Raw genomic sequence first — 19,316 nt, forward strand, 5'->3', positions numbered from 1 at the left:
CACTGCTGGTGGGAATGCAAACTGGTGCAGCCTCTATGGAAAACAGTATGGAGATTCCTCCAAAATTAAAAATAGAAATACTTTATGATCCAGCTACCCCACTACTGGGTGTTTACCCAAAGAACTTGAAATCAACAATCCAAAGAAGCTTATGCACCGCTATGTTCATTGCAGCATTATTCACTATAGCCAAGAAGTGGAAGCAACCCAAGCATCCATCAACAGATGATTGGATAAAGAAGATGTGGTGTATATATATACAATGGAATATTACTCAACCATAAAAAAAGACAAAATCGTCCCATTTGCAACAACACGGATGCACCTGGAGGGTATTATGTTAAGCGAAATAAGCCAGACAGAGAAAGACAAACACCGTATGATTTCCCTCATATGTGGAAGATAAACTAACACATGGACAGAGAGAACAGTTTGGTGGTTATCGGGGGAATGCAGTGGGGGGTGGGGCACAAGGGGTGAAGGGGCACATTTATATGGTGACTAACAAATAATAATGTACAACTGACATTTCACAATGTTATAAACCACTATGACATCAATAAAAAATAAAACAATATTTTTAAAAAAGCTAGAGGATCTCTGTGCCTATCTTCATGTTTATGGATGTATGTTATGTATTTGTGATTTTTTTTCTCTCTACCTCCAGATGGTATTGCCAAAATTAATTTGTAAAAGAGCTTTATTTAATTGGCTTAAAAATAGGCACTTATGAATTAAGTATTTCTAAAACTCAGAAATATAGAAAGTAACCCAAATGTTTTTCAAGTTCACGTAATCCGGAATAATCTTTGGTAAATAAAAGCTAGTTTAACTTTGGGTTAATTAAAGTAGGTATGTCTTCAGAGTTATCATTAAATATAATGCAGATAAACAACTACCTGGGTTTACTAGTCAATAAATTCATGTTATCACTACCACAAAATGTGTCAGCAAGAAAAGTAGCTTGGGATGATGGCTGACTTTTTCTACTGTCTAATGAAGTTTTCATGGGTACTCTAAACATATTTGTTAATAGCAAGTGATTTTGAAAGAAGTAAGTGGGATTTAAGAGTTCTTAGGTGACCTTTTCAGTAATAATTGTGTGTTATGGTATGTCTACTTAAAATAGCTTCCCAAATCTTTGGTAACTTCCACCCTTAGAATTTTGCTAAATTAAACGAAATGATGAGAATCCACTGACTGTCTAGATCATTTCCTAATAAGATAAAATACTGAAACATTAATTGCTAAACAAGTCTATCTACTTTTGCCCTCTTGTTACAAAGAAACTAAAGATGTTTGGGTCTGTTAGTAAATATGTCTTGTGCCGCAATGAAAAATCATGCTATAAGGAAATGCATGTTCCTAGAAATTATGAAATGTATTCATAAATTTGCCAATCTAAAGAATGATGGTGTAATAGACAGTTCATAATTGCTTATTTTCACTAGAAATTAAGGGTTAAAAATTCTAATTAATACATGTAATTAAACCTACCAGAAATAATAATGGAAACATCTCTGTATGCAAGGAAAGTAGGATGTGTTTTTGGCTAAGAGAGGTATGAGGTATGGAGATGCATTTTTGTTAAAGGAAAAGAAAATAAATTTGTCCTTAAGTAAAACTGGTTGTTTCAGAATGGAGAAGAGGAAAATAAAGGATAAAATGATATAGAAAGTTGGGAAGAAAGAAGAATTTTACCTTGTATGGTCAATTTGGCTAAAATTAAATTATTACAAGGTTTTTTTAAAAAAATAAGCTTTAATATCAATAGTATGCTTTTCTTTTAGAAAAGAATAGTAATTTTCGCTCATTTGATAAATGGACAAAATTTTCTTGGAGTACTGGTCTGCTCCTGAAATGAGATTATGAAAGGTTTTTCTTTATCTTTTAAGTAATTTGGCCAGAAAGTAAAGATTTCGTGTTTCATCAAAATAATTTCCTGTGCTTCATGTTGTCTTAATCAGGTCTTTGATTACTTAAGAAAACAGAGTCTTCTCAATATTAAAAGAGCTAAGTTTTGCTTATAACTATGTATTTGCCTTTAAAATCTTTTGTTACCTTGGTTAAGTAGATAATTAAGCATTGTTTCATAATGACCTGTGATCCTATTTAGTCAAGTGTCCAAAACCTTTCGATAGTTTTGACAAACTTCCCAAAATCAAATTCCAAATGAAGTCTCTTTTTTGTGTGGGTGAGGAAGATTAGCCCTGAGCTAACATCTGTTGCCAATCCTCCTCTTTTTGCTGAGGAAGATTGGCCCTGGGCTAACATCCGTTCCCATCTTCCTCCCAAATGAAGACTTTCTGACCTGGAAGTAACTTTGGGATTTTCCAAAGGCCTCCTAGAATATCTCAAAAGATTTGCTCTCTCTCCTTATAAAAAAAGAGACATTAGGGGGCCGGCCCTGTGGCCGAGTGGTTCAAGTTTCGTGCACTCCGCTTTGGCGGCCCAGGTTCGTGGGTTCGGATCCCGGGCGCAGACCTACTCCACTCATCAGCCATGCTGTGGTGGCATCCCACATACAAAGCAGAGGAAGGCTGGCACGGATGTTAGCTCAGGGCTCGTCTACCTCAGGCAAAAAAAAGAGGAAGATTGCCAGTGGATGTTAGCTCAGGGCCAATCTTCCTCACAAAAAAAACCAACATTAAACTAATTAGGCTTATTTGATATGTTAAATTACATGAGAAGCACTGTCAAATAAGAAATAATGCTAAATCTTCCTTATGGATATCCTTGTAGGGATAGTTGTTGTTAACATAAGTGTTCCAGAAATTATATGAAATTCCTAAAAATCTGATATGAATTATCAGTCATGATTCCAGTTATCATCTTAAAATGTGTCTCACAGAAATAATCAAATTTCCTTGTCAACTGCATTATAATGAACTGTCACCACATCTTTAAACACGGGCATTTTTAAGTCTTTTGTCATTTACACACAGTTATTGTTTTACTCTGAAGCTTTTGCAGAAGTGCTTCATCTTTAAGGAGATTCATGGAAAGGACTCTGACAAGTACAGGTTTCTAATAACTTTCAGATCATACCACTGAACTAAGAATTTACAGAACTCTAAGGAAAAACTGGATTCATAAAACTGCTAACCAAAGTTAAGATCAAGAATTAATTACACAGGATTGAATGAACTGATAAGGATGATTATAATTTTTTTGACTTTTGTTTGAAACATTGCTGGTTCTTTAATCTTTTGTTTTCCCGAGTTAAAGAAACTTTTTCTCTTAAGCTAGCTATGACTTACACCAATTTCGTAAAGTACACCTTTGTGAACAAAGACGAAGCAATTACTTTTTTCTCCCTAACTGATCCCTCCAGAATTTGGAAACTCTCAGTGAATATTCCTATATTTTCATGGTAAAATAGCTACTTGCATAAGTTTAATAAAAATCTGTTCTTTTTGTAACAGGACACAACTGGAAACATTAGTTATATTACTGAAATGTCATATGTGAGAGAGACTCAGATCTGACCAGACAGCTTTAAGGAACTGAGGTTGACTTTATGGAGCCAATAAAGCCCCTTGGAAAAAGTGGCTTGGTACCTTGCTTACAGGGTTCCCGGCAGCCTTACCAGGTGAGTAAGGAAGGTAACTTCCTGACGGGTCCAGGAACCTCAGGCTATTTTGGGAACCTTGAGAAAAGAAGAATTCACCCAAATCTATAGGTATTGCAGGTGAAGTCTGATGTCAAGTCCTTGGCTTGGCTTCCTAGCCTTGAGAGGCTTTTAAAAGTTCAATCTGAGATTCCTTAGGAAAAGTTCCAGCAAAGCAGACCTAAAAGAGTCTATATGGTCAATCACTCTTCTTGCTGCACTTATATAAATAACCAGGCCAAGTTTAATGAGACTAGACTTATTTTACAAACAAATTACTCTTGTTTTGATTATCTCTGATAGAAATGGGGGTGATTATAGAGAGAAGAAATTATGTTTCAGTAATATACCTTTGTGGATATCACATTCTAGCGCTGTTAAGTGTCTTTGAAGTTCTGTTTTCGAACTATAAACTGGACTGGATCCTGAATTCTTCTAGCTTCCTCCAATGTTTGGCTACAACTCTCAAAACTAACATTTCCAATTTTTCTCCCACCCTTCTGACTTGAAATCATTGAGAACTAGAAGTGCCCTTTTCCCAAAGCCATGCAAGCTAAAATCCGACAACTTGATATAAACTTCAGAGAAATCACAACAGTTCATATATAGACAATCTTCATGCCTGTTGCTGTGTGGGCCACTCAGAAAGTTTACTTGAACACCCAATGACATAATCAGAGACATTCAAACTGCAAAGACGCTTTGGGCATCTAAACTGGCTGCCCTCGGGACTCAGATTGGGTTTATAATTCGCTCCAACCACTAACCTTTGTGTTTCCACTAAAATGCCTCTTATTAAATATCTGATTTCTCACACAATATAGGCCTAACTTTGGGAGCCCAACTGCAAGACTGCCTCCTGAAATGAGATACAAGTGTTTAACTGAACTGACCTATTTTCACAGCTGGATGTTTCAAGTTTGGGACAATGGCTACAGACTGGATTTCAGAGAATATTGCTTGTATAATTATTACAGGATTTGCTACTATAAATCTATTTAGATGTGTACTTTCTGGGTTACAATGTGCCCTACCCCTGACTTTTAGCTTATTAGCTCCCCAGGCAGTTAATGTCCTCACCATTGGCTCTGATGCCTTGGCATCACAAGATGGATTGTACCCTAACACGTTTTTTTTTCTTTTTTGTAATGCAAGTGCCTGACTTAAACTTTGACTGCTGAGGCATCCACTACAAAGAGGCATCCACTTCAAAGATGGCTATCTCGAATAAACACACTGCCAGCCACTGATGAAATAAAGAGCTGGGCCACCTTCCCGCATTGAGGCTCCTTTTTTTCAGAGATCTTGGTTGATTTCAATAACTGACCATTTGGGCCACTTGTTTTTTCTCTTCCAGCGCCTTAAATTCCTGCTCTTATGTTTTAAGTTCACCAATAAAGAGTGAGCCCACAAAACCCTAGGCCTCATCTTCGACCCCAATAAAGGCAGAGCCCCAGGCCCACTCTCGCTCTCTCTCTCTACCTTGCTGTGTGGCCCCAGGTGTGCTGTGTAATTTCCAGGTCCTGTAAGTAATAAACCTTTATTTCTTCAAAGTTTCCTGATGGTTACTGCTAAAGGGCATCTTGCAATCATAATAAGAACCACAATGGCCAGTCGAGCCACAACACTGGTTACTGATAGGCTGAGACTGAGACACAACAGAATATAAGCAGCAACTAGAAAGGAATTTGTTCCCCTTTTTTCCTCCCCTTCCTCCACCTAAAAATTTAAGAATAAGATCTCTTGAACAATAAAGAAAGTCTCTATCTTTTGTTCATTTGCCAGATATGCAAACTGTAATTGATCTTTTTTTTTTTTTTTTTTTGGTGAGGAAGATTAGCCCTGAGCTAACATCTGCTGCCAATCCTCCTCTTTTTTGCTGAGGAAGTTGGCTTGGTCTAACATCCATGCCCATCTTCCTCTACTTTATATGTGGGACGCCTGCCACAGCATGGCTTGATAAGCAATGTGTAGGTTCCCGCCCGGGATCTGAACCTGTGAACTCCAGGCCACTGAAGCGGAGTGTGCGAACTTAACCATTACACCACCAGGCCGGCCCGATCTGTAATTTTTATGATTTAATCAGTAAGTATTACTGAGTACCTAGTATATGCCAACACTGCAGGTAACGTAAGAGCTGTAAAAATCTCAATTTCATTGCTAAAAACTGTTTAATACAGTTAAAGAGATTAGACTAACATAGAAGAATACAATACATATATAATATCAAGTTCTAAACAGTGAAGTACAGACTATAGTGCACTAAGAATTTAGAGTTAGCGCAGAGGCGTGAAGTACAAAGCCTTCATGAGGTCATGGTTTGAACTAGGACTTACAGACGGGTAGGACTTGCTCAAGCAGGGAGGAAAGAGAGCACACAGGCTGAGGGAGACAAAGGAAAAGCACAGCAGGAGACACTGTGTCTCCCTGGAAGATGAAGCGAAGGCACTGGCATAACCAGAGTCCTATCCCTAACACATGCTGAAGGAAATAAGTTTGTATAAGTAAATTGAGGACATAATTATGGATCCTGAGAATCAAGTAAAAGATACAGAGGCCACTGTGTAAATTTTGTCAGAGGAATAACATGAATGCAGTAATTAAAATGAGAGTAGTACCAATATAAAGGGAGACCATCCAGGCAGCAGTTGAAATAATAGGTATCGAGTGATAAGGTCCAGGTCATGGTAGGAAAGAGGAACAATAAAGTAAAACCAAAAGACATCGCTCCTTTGAATAAAGACGAACAGTAAGAGAAGATGTCTAGGCACAGAACTTAACAGAAAAACCCTCCCCTCACAATCTACCCCCTCACTCCTAGAAGGCACTGGTGGAAAGATAATGAATGAGGTTTTATATATTCTGAATTTAAGGTTATTTGGGATGTAACTACTAAGGGCTTAGAAATAAATACTCAAATGTGCTGCAGCTGAGACAGTGGAAATAGAGCCACGAAGAAAGTTGAAGTTGGAGACAAGGCAAGGTCCCTTGTTCAAGAGATTAAAGATATAGAGAACAAGACCAAGAATCGAGAAGTTTATGATCACAGGTCAGAATTGAGAATTTGCTTAGCAAATGATACACAAAGCTAAAAAAGTCAAAGGAGAACCACAGTAGTGTAATACCACAAAAGCCAAGAGTTTCAAGAGATAAGTAAGATCAATATCCAACACCACAAACAGGTTATCTTTCAGGTAGTTTTTAGGACACCAGTAAACTTCTTCATCTGAGCTAAACTAAGTATTAGAGACTTAAACATCACTTTTTATTAATTCTTAATAAAGGGTAACTGGTGAGAGATTAACTTCTGCCTTTTAATATCTGCTCTTTCAGTAAGAAAAGAGTAAATGTTCTCTTTTTAAAAGTTAAATGTATAATTTAACAAATGTATAATTTTGTCCATACTTCTAGTAGTCTTTCACATTTTAAACAAAGCACTGTTGCTATATTATACTCATTACTGGGCATATAAATTGAATATTTTATTTTTAATAAACAGGCTAGAATGTAAAGTACTTGAAATTTTAATGTTGATTATTTCTAAAACTTTGATGAAAGAAGAGAGAAAAAAACATTACGTGGAAGCAATGTATTTAAGTATGGGCTTTGACGGTTGATAAACATGGTTTGAAATCCTGGCTCTGTCACTACTACGTTTGTGATCTTAGGGAAATTACTAATCCTCTCAGAACTTTAGTTTTCCCACCTGTAAAGTAGGGAAAATAATACCTACTTCAAGGGCTAATTGTGAGGATTAAATGAAATAATGCAAATACAGAACATAATAATCGTAATTATAATCATAAATTAGCTAACGCTTATTAAAGCACCTATAAGCCAGGTACTGTTTTAAGCACTTCACATGCATTTTCACATGTAATCCTCACAACACTGAGAAAAAGGGACTCTTATTCTCCCCATTTCACAGAGGAGAAAAACGCAGCACCAAGAGGTTAAGCACCTTGCAGAAATACTCAACACCCAGAACGCTCAATAAATAGGTGTTGTTCTTATTATCACTCGCAACAATGTTAAAATTATTGTGAATAAGTATTTAACAGTAAACTTACATGCCATTATAAGATGTTAAATGTTAAACTATATCCTTTATCTATAAAACGTGAACCAAGAAATAAAAGCAAACAGCAATTTTTTTTAAGTAATTCAAATGGAATATTAAAGGTACAAATGCTACCCTTCAAAAGTTAATAAGGTATCTGTGAGATCAAATACATATAATAATAAGATATCTGTAAGATGACACAAATATATATACACCTTCAAAGGCAAAGGGCGTATGTTTGTATGTAACCTTTCTGAGTACCTGTATTTCCATAAAATAATTCACAAAACAGGACTGATTACAGAGGTTCCTCTTAATAGCATTTGTACAGCAATACAAAATGTCTCTCCCTTCAACTATAGGCCACCTGAAAACCACCAACAGAACAAGAAGTCAATCCCTTAGCAGAGGTAGTTGTTTTTGTTTTTACTGTTGTTTAGGGGTTTTTTGGTACAGCCTCCAAGTTACAGAAAATTTCTAAGTACAGTAGGGTATCAAGTATTTTTTTCCTGATGTGAGAGCAAGTTGCCAACATGACGTCCGGTCACCCCTAAATACTTCAGTGTGTATTTCCTACAAATAAGAGAATGCTCCTACATAACCAGATAACCCCATCAAAATCAGGAAATTAACAGTGATATAGTACAATATCTAATCCTCAGATTCATTTCAAGTTTTGCCAGTTTCCTAATAATGTCCTTTACAGCATAATGAGTCATGAATTGCATTTAGTTGTCCCGGCTCTTTCACTCTGGTATAGTTCTTCAGCGTTTTCCTAATTTTCATGACCTTGCTACTTTTAAAGATAGCAGGCCGGTTATTTTGTAGAATGTCCCTCAATTGGAGTTAGTCTGACGTTTTCTCACGATTACATTCAGGGTATGCATCTTTGGCAGGAATATCAAAGAAGCGATGCCATATTCTTCTCAGTTCATTCTACCAGCTGGCACACTGATATGTGTGCTTTGATCACCACCAAGCTTCTCCACTGTAAAGTTCCTTTTTAATCTTTGTAATCAGTAAGTGTTCTGTGGGGAGACACTTTGAGACTGTAAAAATATCCCATCTCTCATCAAATTTTCCATTTATTCATTAATTTTTCCAGTATAGACTCATGGAGTTCCGATATTATTTGTAATATTTTTCCATCATTATTTATCTTTATATTCAAATTGATCCAGATTTGGCCAGTGGAGTGCATTCAAGCTGGTTCAGAGTCATTTTGACATAATCCCACCCTTCTTTGAACAACTTTCTTGCACAATAAGATGTTCCAAGCTCATCTTGTACTTTCCCTGACCCAGACCTGAAATTAGCCATTTCTCCAATAAGCCCTGGTTCATTGAGAATGGTATTTAGAGACCAAGAACTAGGTGTCAGGCTTGCTATGTCTATCTATCTATGCTGAAAACTGTAAGTGCACACGGATTTCTCCAATTCCTCTCCAACAGCACTAGTTCATTCTATGTTCCTCCATTTTGTAACTCCTTTCTCTGACAGTGAGAAACTAGGCTCCTATTATCTTTACTATACATTCTTATTTGATCAACCACCTCACCTTGTATATAACCAGTTTTTGACATGGACGCTTCACTGCATGGATGCCATCCACCCCACTCAGGCTCTGTCAAACTAGTCTGAGCAACTGTCACCACCCTCCAGACTGGACATCCTCCATATGCCGCTCACACACTCCATGCTGAGCCCCTCTTCTACACAGATACCCCCTTACCAGGCCTAAGCTCCAAAACCCCACCCTGGGCCACCACTATGCATGTGGACACCTTCCTCACCCTGGTCATGCAACAAAATCCCCTCTGTGGGTCAAAAAGGTGGAGAACTAATGCAGGTACCTTTTGATTGCATTGTTCAGGAAGGGAAGAGGGAAAAGGAAGTGAAAAGTAGAGACAGTATTAAAAATTGCAAACTATCTCTTTCAAAAACTAAACATTTCTTTCATCTATAATCTCATTTGCTCTAGAATGGAGTCACAAATGAACTTAAGAACAAAAGAGACTTTTAAATTCTGGTTCTCCTACTTAGTAGCTAAATGACTTAAGTTACTTAACTTCTTCAGCTTCAGTGGAAGAGTACTCATCTCACAATCGTTACAAAAATAAAATAATCCATGTAAAGCAAATGTATGGTACCTGACCTAAAGTCAGCATTCAATAAACGTAAGTTATTATTACTACTTTCTCTTTTACATTATCATTATTAAACACATGTCAAAAGATAGTTATATACATGTGTATAATTTTATAGGAATTAGTTCTTAGCTTTCTTTAACTTCTGAAAGAGTCAGTGTCCCTAAAGACATTTAAAAACACCCGTAGTATTTATCTTACGACTACTAACCAAACCATAGCCTCTGGTTTATCCTACATTTCTGATAAATTATTTTCTAAAACTTTGCCAGGATCATGTCATTCTGCTGAAGCAAAGTTATCAGTGGCTCCTGACAGCCTAGCAACAAAGAAGATTCTTCAATCTGGCAATCAAGGCTTAATATAGTATGAGTCAAATCTACCTTTGCAGAATTGTATCTCATTCCTCACCTACACAAAATTTCTGCTTCAACCACTGTACCTTTATACACTTTTCCATCTACATGCTCTGGCCCATATCTTGGCTAGAATGCTCATCTTCCCCATTTACTCCCAACAAAATTTTGCATGTTTTTCAAGGTCCAGCTTAAAATCCACCTCCTCTTTGGAATTTCCCTTGACTACAGCAGCCAGAAGTAAGCTCTTCCTCCCCAACTCCTAAAGAACCAGGTAATATTGTAATTACTATTGTATAGGGACATTCATTATATCTCCTGCTAGATTGAATTAAGATCCTCTTGGAGAAAGGACATATGCTTTCTATCTCCAAAACAACTACCAATCATAAACATATATATCAGTCGCTATTTAAAACTTATTCTTCACAATAGTTTTATCATGTTGGTGTCATTATCTCTATTTTATAGATGAAGAATCTTAGGCTCAACGATGTTGGAAGTGCGCACAAAGTCGCACAGCTGGTAAGTGGCAAAACAAGCTTTTCCCTAACGTGTTTCACAAACCATGAGATATGCGGAATGAACTCTAGTGCGGGAAAGGTTCTCAGGTCAAATAAGTCTGGAGGATTAACAAAGTTAAATCACTGTTTTTACCAAGGGGGTTCTCAAAGCCTTTAACGAGCTACTGATACGCTTTATAAATCTCCAACAGGGCACATGTTACGCTTCCCAAATGTATTTGGGAATAAAATTCTTTTTCAAAGGACCATCAGCCTTATAGGACTAGTGTTCCAGAAAACCCATTTCAGGAAATGTGGCAATGTGTTCCATTGTCTTTGAAAAGCCTTTGTACATAGTAGGCACTCAATATATACTTCTTCAAGAAGAAAAATTACTCCTCATGCTGAAGTAACATGTTAATGTAACTCCACATACTAAAGAATAAGGTAATTTCACTCTTCTTATAGCAGGAGGGCTCAAGTATAATAATTACTTCACTAATTATTTGAGTATTAAATTGAAAACATTAATTTTCATTAGACTAAAAACAAGATTAAGAGAAATTTCTACCTGTGCTTTTATGATATGCATGAATCTTGACATCAACTCAGGACATTCAAGAAGGAAGTGAAAGTGGTCAAATATAATTTTGGGATTTCTAAAAGAAAAATACATTTTGTTTAAATGGACAAAAAAGATGAGTAGCATTAAGTGAAATGCAAATTCAGATATACAGACATTGAAACAGAAGAAAAACACTTATTAATCCACACCTAACATACTTTCATTTGTCATTGCGCATTTTTTTAATAGTAACAGAAGTAACATCTTTTCTGTTGACATGAAAACTGTTAAGAAAGAAAAGGTTACAAGGGCAGTTTATGAACCTGAGAAAGCCTTACCTGTTAACAAAGCATTTTAAAACTTCATCGTGTTTGCAGACAAATTCAATGAAACGGGGTGAAGTCATTCTGTGGGAGGTAAAAAAACAATCAGAACATATAGACAGAAGCTGGTGATATACCAAATTGATAACTACGTATTGAAATGTACTGGCTGCTAGGCAAGAAAAAGAATTTGGGTTTGGATCATTTTTATAAATTTAGGAAACTGAGGCATGTCTAGTCAATTTATAAGATGTAAAAATATATACAGTAACTTTTCATCAACAGATGATATAAACAAGTGACTTTTTAAGAACCTTGAAATTTTAAACATCTCTGCTCTACACATTTCGAATAGTTAAGTGATCCTGTACAAGTGACCTTCACCATTCTATACATTACTAACTTATAAAATGCTTAGAACTCAAATATTTTGTACTAATTCTATATTAGTACAATGAATATCCTAAAACAAGATCAGAATAGAACCTAAAATCAACAAATTATTTGTTGTTACTGAAATTACAAAAAAATCATAGCTTTTCTTCATCTATCAGAGAAGGAAATAATAAGCAGAAACCTTCTTACCCTGGAGGCATCTGACAAGAACAGCACATGTAAAAAGCCTGAATGACAGCACTTAGCCGGTTAGCTGTCATAGAAATAACATCCTGACAGTCTGCACCAGCTTCCTGTTTCCCTCCAAGAGCATCTGGCTTAGATTCCCCTGTGCCAGTGGATAGATTTTCACAGCTCCCAGGTCCTGGAGGCTCAAATGGAGGAATGGAAGCACCATCTTGATCTTGGCCTTTCTGTTTCAGTAAAATAGAAGTGATATCTGTCGAGTCCTTTTTGCTTTTCATCAATTCTGTAGCTATTAAAACTAGCCACTCATCTAATGAGTGCCAAAGCAATTCCAGAGGCTAAGAGAAAAAGAAAAGTGTTTTTTAAACATCATTCTTCAACTCCAGGATAAAAAACCCACAAGGCCAACCACACATTATAAAAGAGAAGATGAACTCTAGATACTTCTGTTTTCCCAAGTTTATGTGACAGCAATGTCTAAAGGTAAGTAACAAAAACATATGAATGTCATAGAAATGACAATTTCCTCATTTATAGCAAATATTTAATTTGCATTGATTTATTCCTTGGAATAAAAAGGGAAAACTAAAATCTAACAAAAAAAATTACAAGCAATCTTTCTTCTTTTAAAAATTTTCAAATATTTAGTTTTAAAAGCATACATTAGGGGCCGGCCCGGTGGCATAGCAGTTAAGTATGCACGTTTCGCTTCGGCGGCCCAGGGTTCGCAAGTTCGGATCCCCAGCGTGCACCGAAGCACCACTTGTCAAGCCATGCTGTGGCAGCATCCCATATAAAGTAGAGGAAAATGGGCATGGATGTTAGCCCAGGGCCAACCTGCCCCAGCAAAAAGAGGAGGACTGGTATTGGATGTTAGCTCAGGGCTGATCTCCCTCACAAAAAAAATAAATAAATAAATAAAATAAAAGCATACATTACTTTTATATATACAATCTCCCTAACCATTACTATATATATATATTTTTTAAAGATTTTATTTATTTTATTTTTTCCCCCCAAAGCCCCAGTGGATAGTTGTATGTCGTAGCTGCACATCCTTCTAGTTGCTGTATGTGGGACTCAGCCTCAGGATGAACGGAGAAGCGGTGCCTCGATGCGCACCCGGGATCCGAACCCGGGCCACCAGCATCGCAGCGTGCGCACTTAACCACCAAGCCACAGGGCCGGCCCTAACCATTACTATATTAACGTAAGTGTCAACAATTTTCAATTATGGCTTTTTTCAATTAAAAAAAATGAGAACTCAGGGCCAGCATAGTGGTTGAATTTGCATGCTCCACTTCAGCACCCCCAGGGTTTGCAGGTTTGGATCCCAGGTGCGGACCGACACACCACTCATCAAGCCATGCTGTGGCAGCGTCCCATATAAAGTGGAGGAAGATGGGCACAGATCTTAGCTCAGAGCTAATCTTCCTCAGCAAAAAGAGGAGGATTGGCAGTGGATGTTAGCTCAGGGCCAGTCTTCCTCCCCCTCCCCCAAAAAAAGGAGAATTCCTAAAGAGCCTAATAAACAGCTTAGTTTACTGTGCTCTTTTCTTTACACGTAATTCCTAGAATTTGGAAATTTTATGAGAAGAAATTTTAAAATATGACGATATTTATATATACACACACACTCACATACATATATATGCTTACCCACACACACACAAAATCCATCTCTAATGACTGGTAACTATCAAATACTGACTAGTAAATTCTTAATTCCAGATAAAGATTAACAACTTAAAAAAGAAAAAGAAGGGGCCGGCCCGGTGGCGCAAGTGGTTAAGTGTGCACGCTCCACTGCAGCAGCCAGGGGTTCACCAGTTCGGATCCCGGGCACGCACCAACACACCGCTTGGCAAGCCATGCTGTGACGGCGCCCCATATAAAGTGGAGGAAGATGGGCACGGATGTTAGTCCAGGGCCAGTCTTCCTCAGCAAAAAAAAAAAAAAAAAAAAAAAAGGAGGATTGGCAGATGTTAGCACAGGGCTGATCTTCCTCACAAAAAAAAAAAGAAAGAGAAAGAGTAAACTGTTTCTTATTTCCACACTATTTAAAATATTCCTTTTGAGAATAATGAAATGTCTTCTGTAAATTAATAGCAAATGGAATTTTATTTTTTAAATATTATGTGATTACAAATGCTACAACAGGACTAAGTACTAGAGAAGATAAAATATATATATCACCTCTAATAATTAGTTTTTAACACAAGCAGAAATATAAATGCCCAACTACTATTAAAAGATCTGCTAACGGGGAATCTAATGTACAGCATTGTGACTATAGTTATCAATACTGTATTTTACACTTGAAAGTTGCTAGGAGAGTAAAACTTTAATGTTCTCACCATAACAACAACAAATGGTAATTATGCAAGGTGAAGGATGTGTTAACTAACTTTATCATGGTAAACATTTCACAATATAAAAGTGCATCAAATCATCATATTGTACATCTTAAACTTACACAATGTTGGATGTCAATTATATCTCAATAAACTGGGGAAAAAAGAAGACCTCCTAGAACATTTTAATCCCAAATGAAGATTAACAGTTACGGGGAAGAGTGGTTAAATGGTCCTTCATTCCTACACTATTTAAAATATTCCTATTGAGAATGATAAACTCTCTTTCTGCAAATCAATGTAAAAGTTAATCTTACTTTTTGGTTCTTATATGATCACAGAACGCTACAAACTAGACCATGGGATTCAGAAAGACCCACCTTTACAATATTTCAACTAAAAGAAATAATCTTACTTTCAAAGACCACTATAGAAAGAGATTATATAACCATACTTGAAATCTAGAAAATGTTTAAATAATCTGTTCTGCCAGGAAATTCTTTCCAATTATTACCTAACAAATCCCTCTGCTTTTCTTCAGGTTTCTAGAACATGCTCTGCTTGAGAACATTTTACTTATTGAATTTCCAAACAAATAAATCACCCCTAAGTCTTCACTTAAACGTTAAACCAAAAAGCAGAAAATAAAACAAAACAAGAAGACCCCACCACCATCAACAAAAACTTAGTTCACTCACTCAACAAATATTTAGTTAGTACCTACTGAGTAAACAGATAGGCAAAGTGAGAAACTAGTTACACCCTGAAGTTGAAATGAGCACCCCTCTCCCCGACAAAGAGGGCTTTTCCATGGTTAGGCACAGCAGTTGGAAGATTCAGGGTCCCTGAGCTGCTTAAAGGAAAGGCAGGAAGCACCAGCTGCCATAAACACTGACATGATACCTTCATGTCTTAATTCTAATCATGATCCAAGTTGGAGTCTACAGTGAGCAAAACATTAAACCTGCTGTAAAAGATGAAACAGAACTTTTTATGTCGGCAAAAACTATTTAGCTTTACATCAGAAAAGGAACTTCCAAAACAGAAAGAACAGGTGCTGATGTAAAACTGCTTGAAACAAAAGAAAAAAGGCATAATTGGTCTCTTAATGAGTACGGCTAAAACCCAGAAAATCAACACCCTAGAAGGAGATGAAGTCTAAGGCAGGAAATGATGCCTGCTGCTCAAGCAGATGACAGCACTGAGCCTGAACCTACAACACTCCTATTTTCAAATAGTGACAAGGTGCAAAAACTAAAGGTGAATTTTGAACAATCCAGAAATAACATCCAAAACGCAAAACCAGATCTGTGTAAAATGATAGTGATGATAAAGATACTGAAAAGCTAGCAAGAGTTTTCAATAAAGGAACACAGCAAAGAATTAAAAGATTTTCCCAATTATAATTCTATGAAACTATTAAGAGTGACTGATTACTATTCACAAAAAAAGAGCGTATCAAGATTCCGGAAGCCTAAATTGGCTTCCCCACGCTCACCTTGCTTCAACAACCAAAACTACCTTCTCCTTCAGATGCTCCAAAGTTCCCAAGGCGCTAGATAAAAATCTCTTCACACCACAAAAATGGCTAAGTGTTAAGATTAACTTAAAGGATTTCTAAGATAAATCAGAAAACTACTCAACAGGATATTAAACAATTTTACCTACTAAAAACACATGGCCTATAAACTCACTCATCTTTACAGGAAAACCCATTTGTTAATTCTAACAATAAAGTGACAAGTTAAGAGCACCTAGTTAGGGCCAGCCCTGTGGCTTAGCGGTTAAGTGCACATGCTCCGCTGCTGGCAGCCGGGTTTGGATCCCGGGCGCGCACCGCTTCTCTGGCCATGCTGAGGCCGCGGCCCACATACAGCAACTAGAAGGATGTGCAGCTATGACATACAGCTATCTACTGGGGCTTTGGGGGAAAAAATAAATAAATAAATAAAATTATTAAAAAAAAAAAAAAAAGAGCACCTAGTTAATGAAATGCAAAGTAGGGCTCAACTGCTACCTTAGAGAAAATGTGGTAAAAATTAAAACGTATTTCCAGTTTAACATTGCAGCAACTCAGCAAAGTTAATATTTTTACAATTTGAATCACCCTACAATGAACAGAAGATCTTATATACGTGGATGACAATGTAGTTTCTATTTTTATCCTTGTAAGTGGGAGGGCAGACCATTTTGCTATCTTCCAAAAAGTCCACATTTAATTCATAAAATTAGATGGAAAGAGACCAATACATTCTTTAAGAGTAATACTTCATGTTTTAAAAAGTCAGGTGACTTTTACAATACAAATGTTTCACCAAAGTGAAAGGTCAAAATTTAAGAGAAAATAAGTGGTCAGAGGCAAAAGCAGTTGTCAATGATGCAGAGAATAATACCTTAAAAAAAAAAAAAAAGAAAATACTAATGAATGAAATAAAACAGAAAGAACTTTATATATTATATACATCACTGATATATGACAATTGAAACAGAGTCTGGATTCCATAAAAAAAAAAAACACCAAAAGAAAAACAGTGATATCCTTTTCTATGCTGTTATATCTGTACTGACTGGCTAGGTAGAAAACTAACATTTAAATCAAGCATTAAATGCCCACAGAGAGGCTATTTAGCACACACTTATTTTCCAGTATCATTAGCAAATAGGTGGCAGATTCAAATTTTAACAAAAAAAAAAAATCAGACAATAGTGAATATAATCTATGCCCAATTTGGATAATGGTGACCGTATCTATACTTGATTTGAGTTTCTATTCATCATTATAGATGAGTAGAAATCAAATCAGGAGTAGATTCAGTAAATAACAGCATGACCCATGCAAGAACACATTAAGAACAACTTCGTGGGGGCCGGCCCCGTGACTTGGCAGTTAAGAGCGCGTGCTCCGCTACTGTCGGCCTGGGTTCAGATCCCGGGCACGCACCGACGCACCGCTTCTCCAGCCATGCTGAGGCCGCGTCCCACATATAGCAACTAGAAGGATGTGCAACTATGACATACAACTATCTACTGAGGCTTTGGGGGAAAAAAAAAAGAGGAGGATTAGCAATAGATGTTAGCTCAGAGCGGGTCTTCCTCAGCAAAAATAGGTGGATTAGCATGGATGTTAGCTCAGGGCTGATCTTCCTCACAAAAAAAAAAAAAAAAAAGAACAACTTCGTGTAATGTGAATGTTTAAGCAGTGAAATTCACTTAAAACAGCATTGACAAACAGTGGATCAATGATTCAGATTCGAATTTTACAAAGACAGTAAGTTATCACTCCTAACTAGTGTTCAAAGAAGCGGCATGTGAAAAGCCAAAATTTTAATTACAAGAAGATGCATAACTTCCTTCTTCCAGGAGGTGGCACAATAGGAAAAAAAAAGAAACGCACACAGCTGAAAACTCTTCTACACTGATGAAAAAAAGTGAAGCAGACAAACAGATGCACAGACCCTTCTTATACATACCTCTTGCCAAAGGCTATCACACCTATTCTAGATATTAAAGAATCTACTAGTGTCAAAATGTTTGCAAACTATTTGTGCCTGTCAAAAATTTTCCATGTAAAAAAAGAATCATTTAGCATAAATCATTAATTTAACTTTGAATTTTACAGACAGTAAAGCTCTCAGCCATCACTAGTTTTCGAGGAAGTGGCATATAAAAATGTTTACATCACTTTTTGGATAGATAACCTATATTTATACTCAAATGACTGTTTAAAGAAATATAAGTCTTCATGAACCCAAAAGCAAATTTTATACTATGAAAATCTCTTAAGATATATTACCCTTAAAAAAAACATGAAAAGTTATTAAAGTACATATTTGTCCAAAAGCTGAGTTATTTGAAAATATAACGCCACAAAAAAAACATTAACAATAGCAATTATAGCCATGTTCATTTTGTTTACTTCATAAAATTATAATTTAACATGGGTAGCAACACTGCCTTGGGTTTTACATGGAATGATTCTTCCAAGGATTCCATCCATAAATGTGATTGTATGTAAGAAACAGTCGAAGCAAAACAAAACATTTTAAGAAAATATCTCAATGATTCTTCCTTAAAATGATCTCAGGAATTGTTAATAGCCAGTAAACGAAAAGTAGCCTTACTTTACAAACAGATACATGAACACACACATAACACATACAATAATATAATTTAAATAAAAACTAGATATTTTCTGTCCTTCTGAATAAGAAATATTTTTTTAAAAAGCATGATAGCTGCATACTGCCACATTAAAAACCTATAATCCAATAAAAAAGAAAATTTAATTAAACATTAAATATCTTTACCCTCAGAATAGAACACTACTGGAATTAAAATTTTACTTGCAAGAAAAATATAGAAAGCTCACCAGTTAAGACTTGCTGCTGATTAGACAGAGATCAAAGGAGAAAGGTGTGCCTAACTTAGAAAGTGACACAGGTATGAACCAAACTTACGTCCTGTTTATGAGGTTTCTGATTAATGAATGCATGCTTTGTCAAATTCATCTCTTTTATGTCTATCTTCCTAACAACGTCATATACTTTTCTGACCTTGAACACCTGGCTTCTTGGAGTTTTATTCCCGTTGTAGCCCATATCGATTCCATTACTGGGAGAAGATGGACCAATTCGAAAGACATGACAAAATATTCTCACAATCCTTAAAAGGCTCTTCATTTGAGCATCATAATTACTAGATAGGCTGAAAATAAAAATTAAAATAACAGATTAGACAGAATAAAAAATTACATCTTAAAATTCTTTAAGACATTTTCATCACATTAACCATCTGTTTCATAATATAACAAGTA

The 19,316-nt window shown here is 36.3% G+C and overlaps 1 protein-coding gene across 6 annotated transcripts in view; it reads right to left on the reverse strand.

Moving 5' to 3' along the window:
* HACE1 (HECT domain and ankyrin repeat containing E3 ubiquitin protein ligase 1) overlaps positions 1-19,316 on the reverse strand; it is a 112,879-nt gene that overhangs the window by 35,296 nt on the left and 58,267 nt on the right. For all 6 annotated transcript variants that reach the window (XM_087443931.1, XM_087443932.1, XM_087443930.1 and 3 more), the window contains 4 exons: positions 19,057-19,207; positions 12,153-12,487; positions 11,583-11,651; positions 11,251-11,338 (listed from right to left, as the gene is read on the reverse strand). In XM_087443931.1, coding sequence (XP_087300057.1) covers positions 11,251-11,338; positions 11,583-11,651; positions 12,153-12,487; positions 19,057-19,207 — 643 coding nt within the window. The remainder of the gene's footprint in view (positions 1-11,250; positions 11,339-11,582; positions 11,652-12,152; positions 12,488-19,056; positions 19,208-19,316) is intronic.

Source organism: Ceratotherium simum, chromosome 19 (assembly GCF_057802395.1).
Source record: "Ceratotherium simum simum isolate JZ-2026a chromosome 19, ASM5780239v1, whole genome shotgun sequence".
Classification (NCBI taxonomy): Eukaryota; Metazoa; Chordata; class Mammalia; order Perissodactyla; family Rhinocerotidae; genus Ceratotherium; species Ceratotherium simum.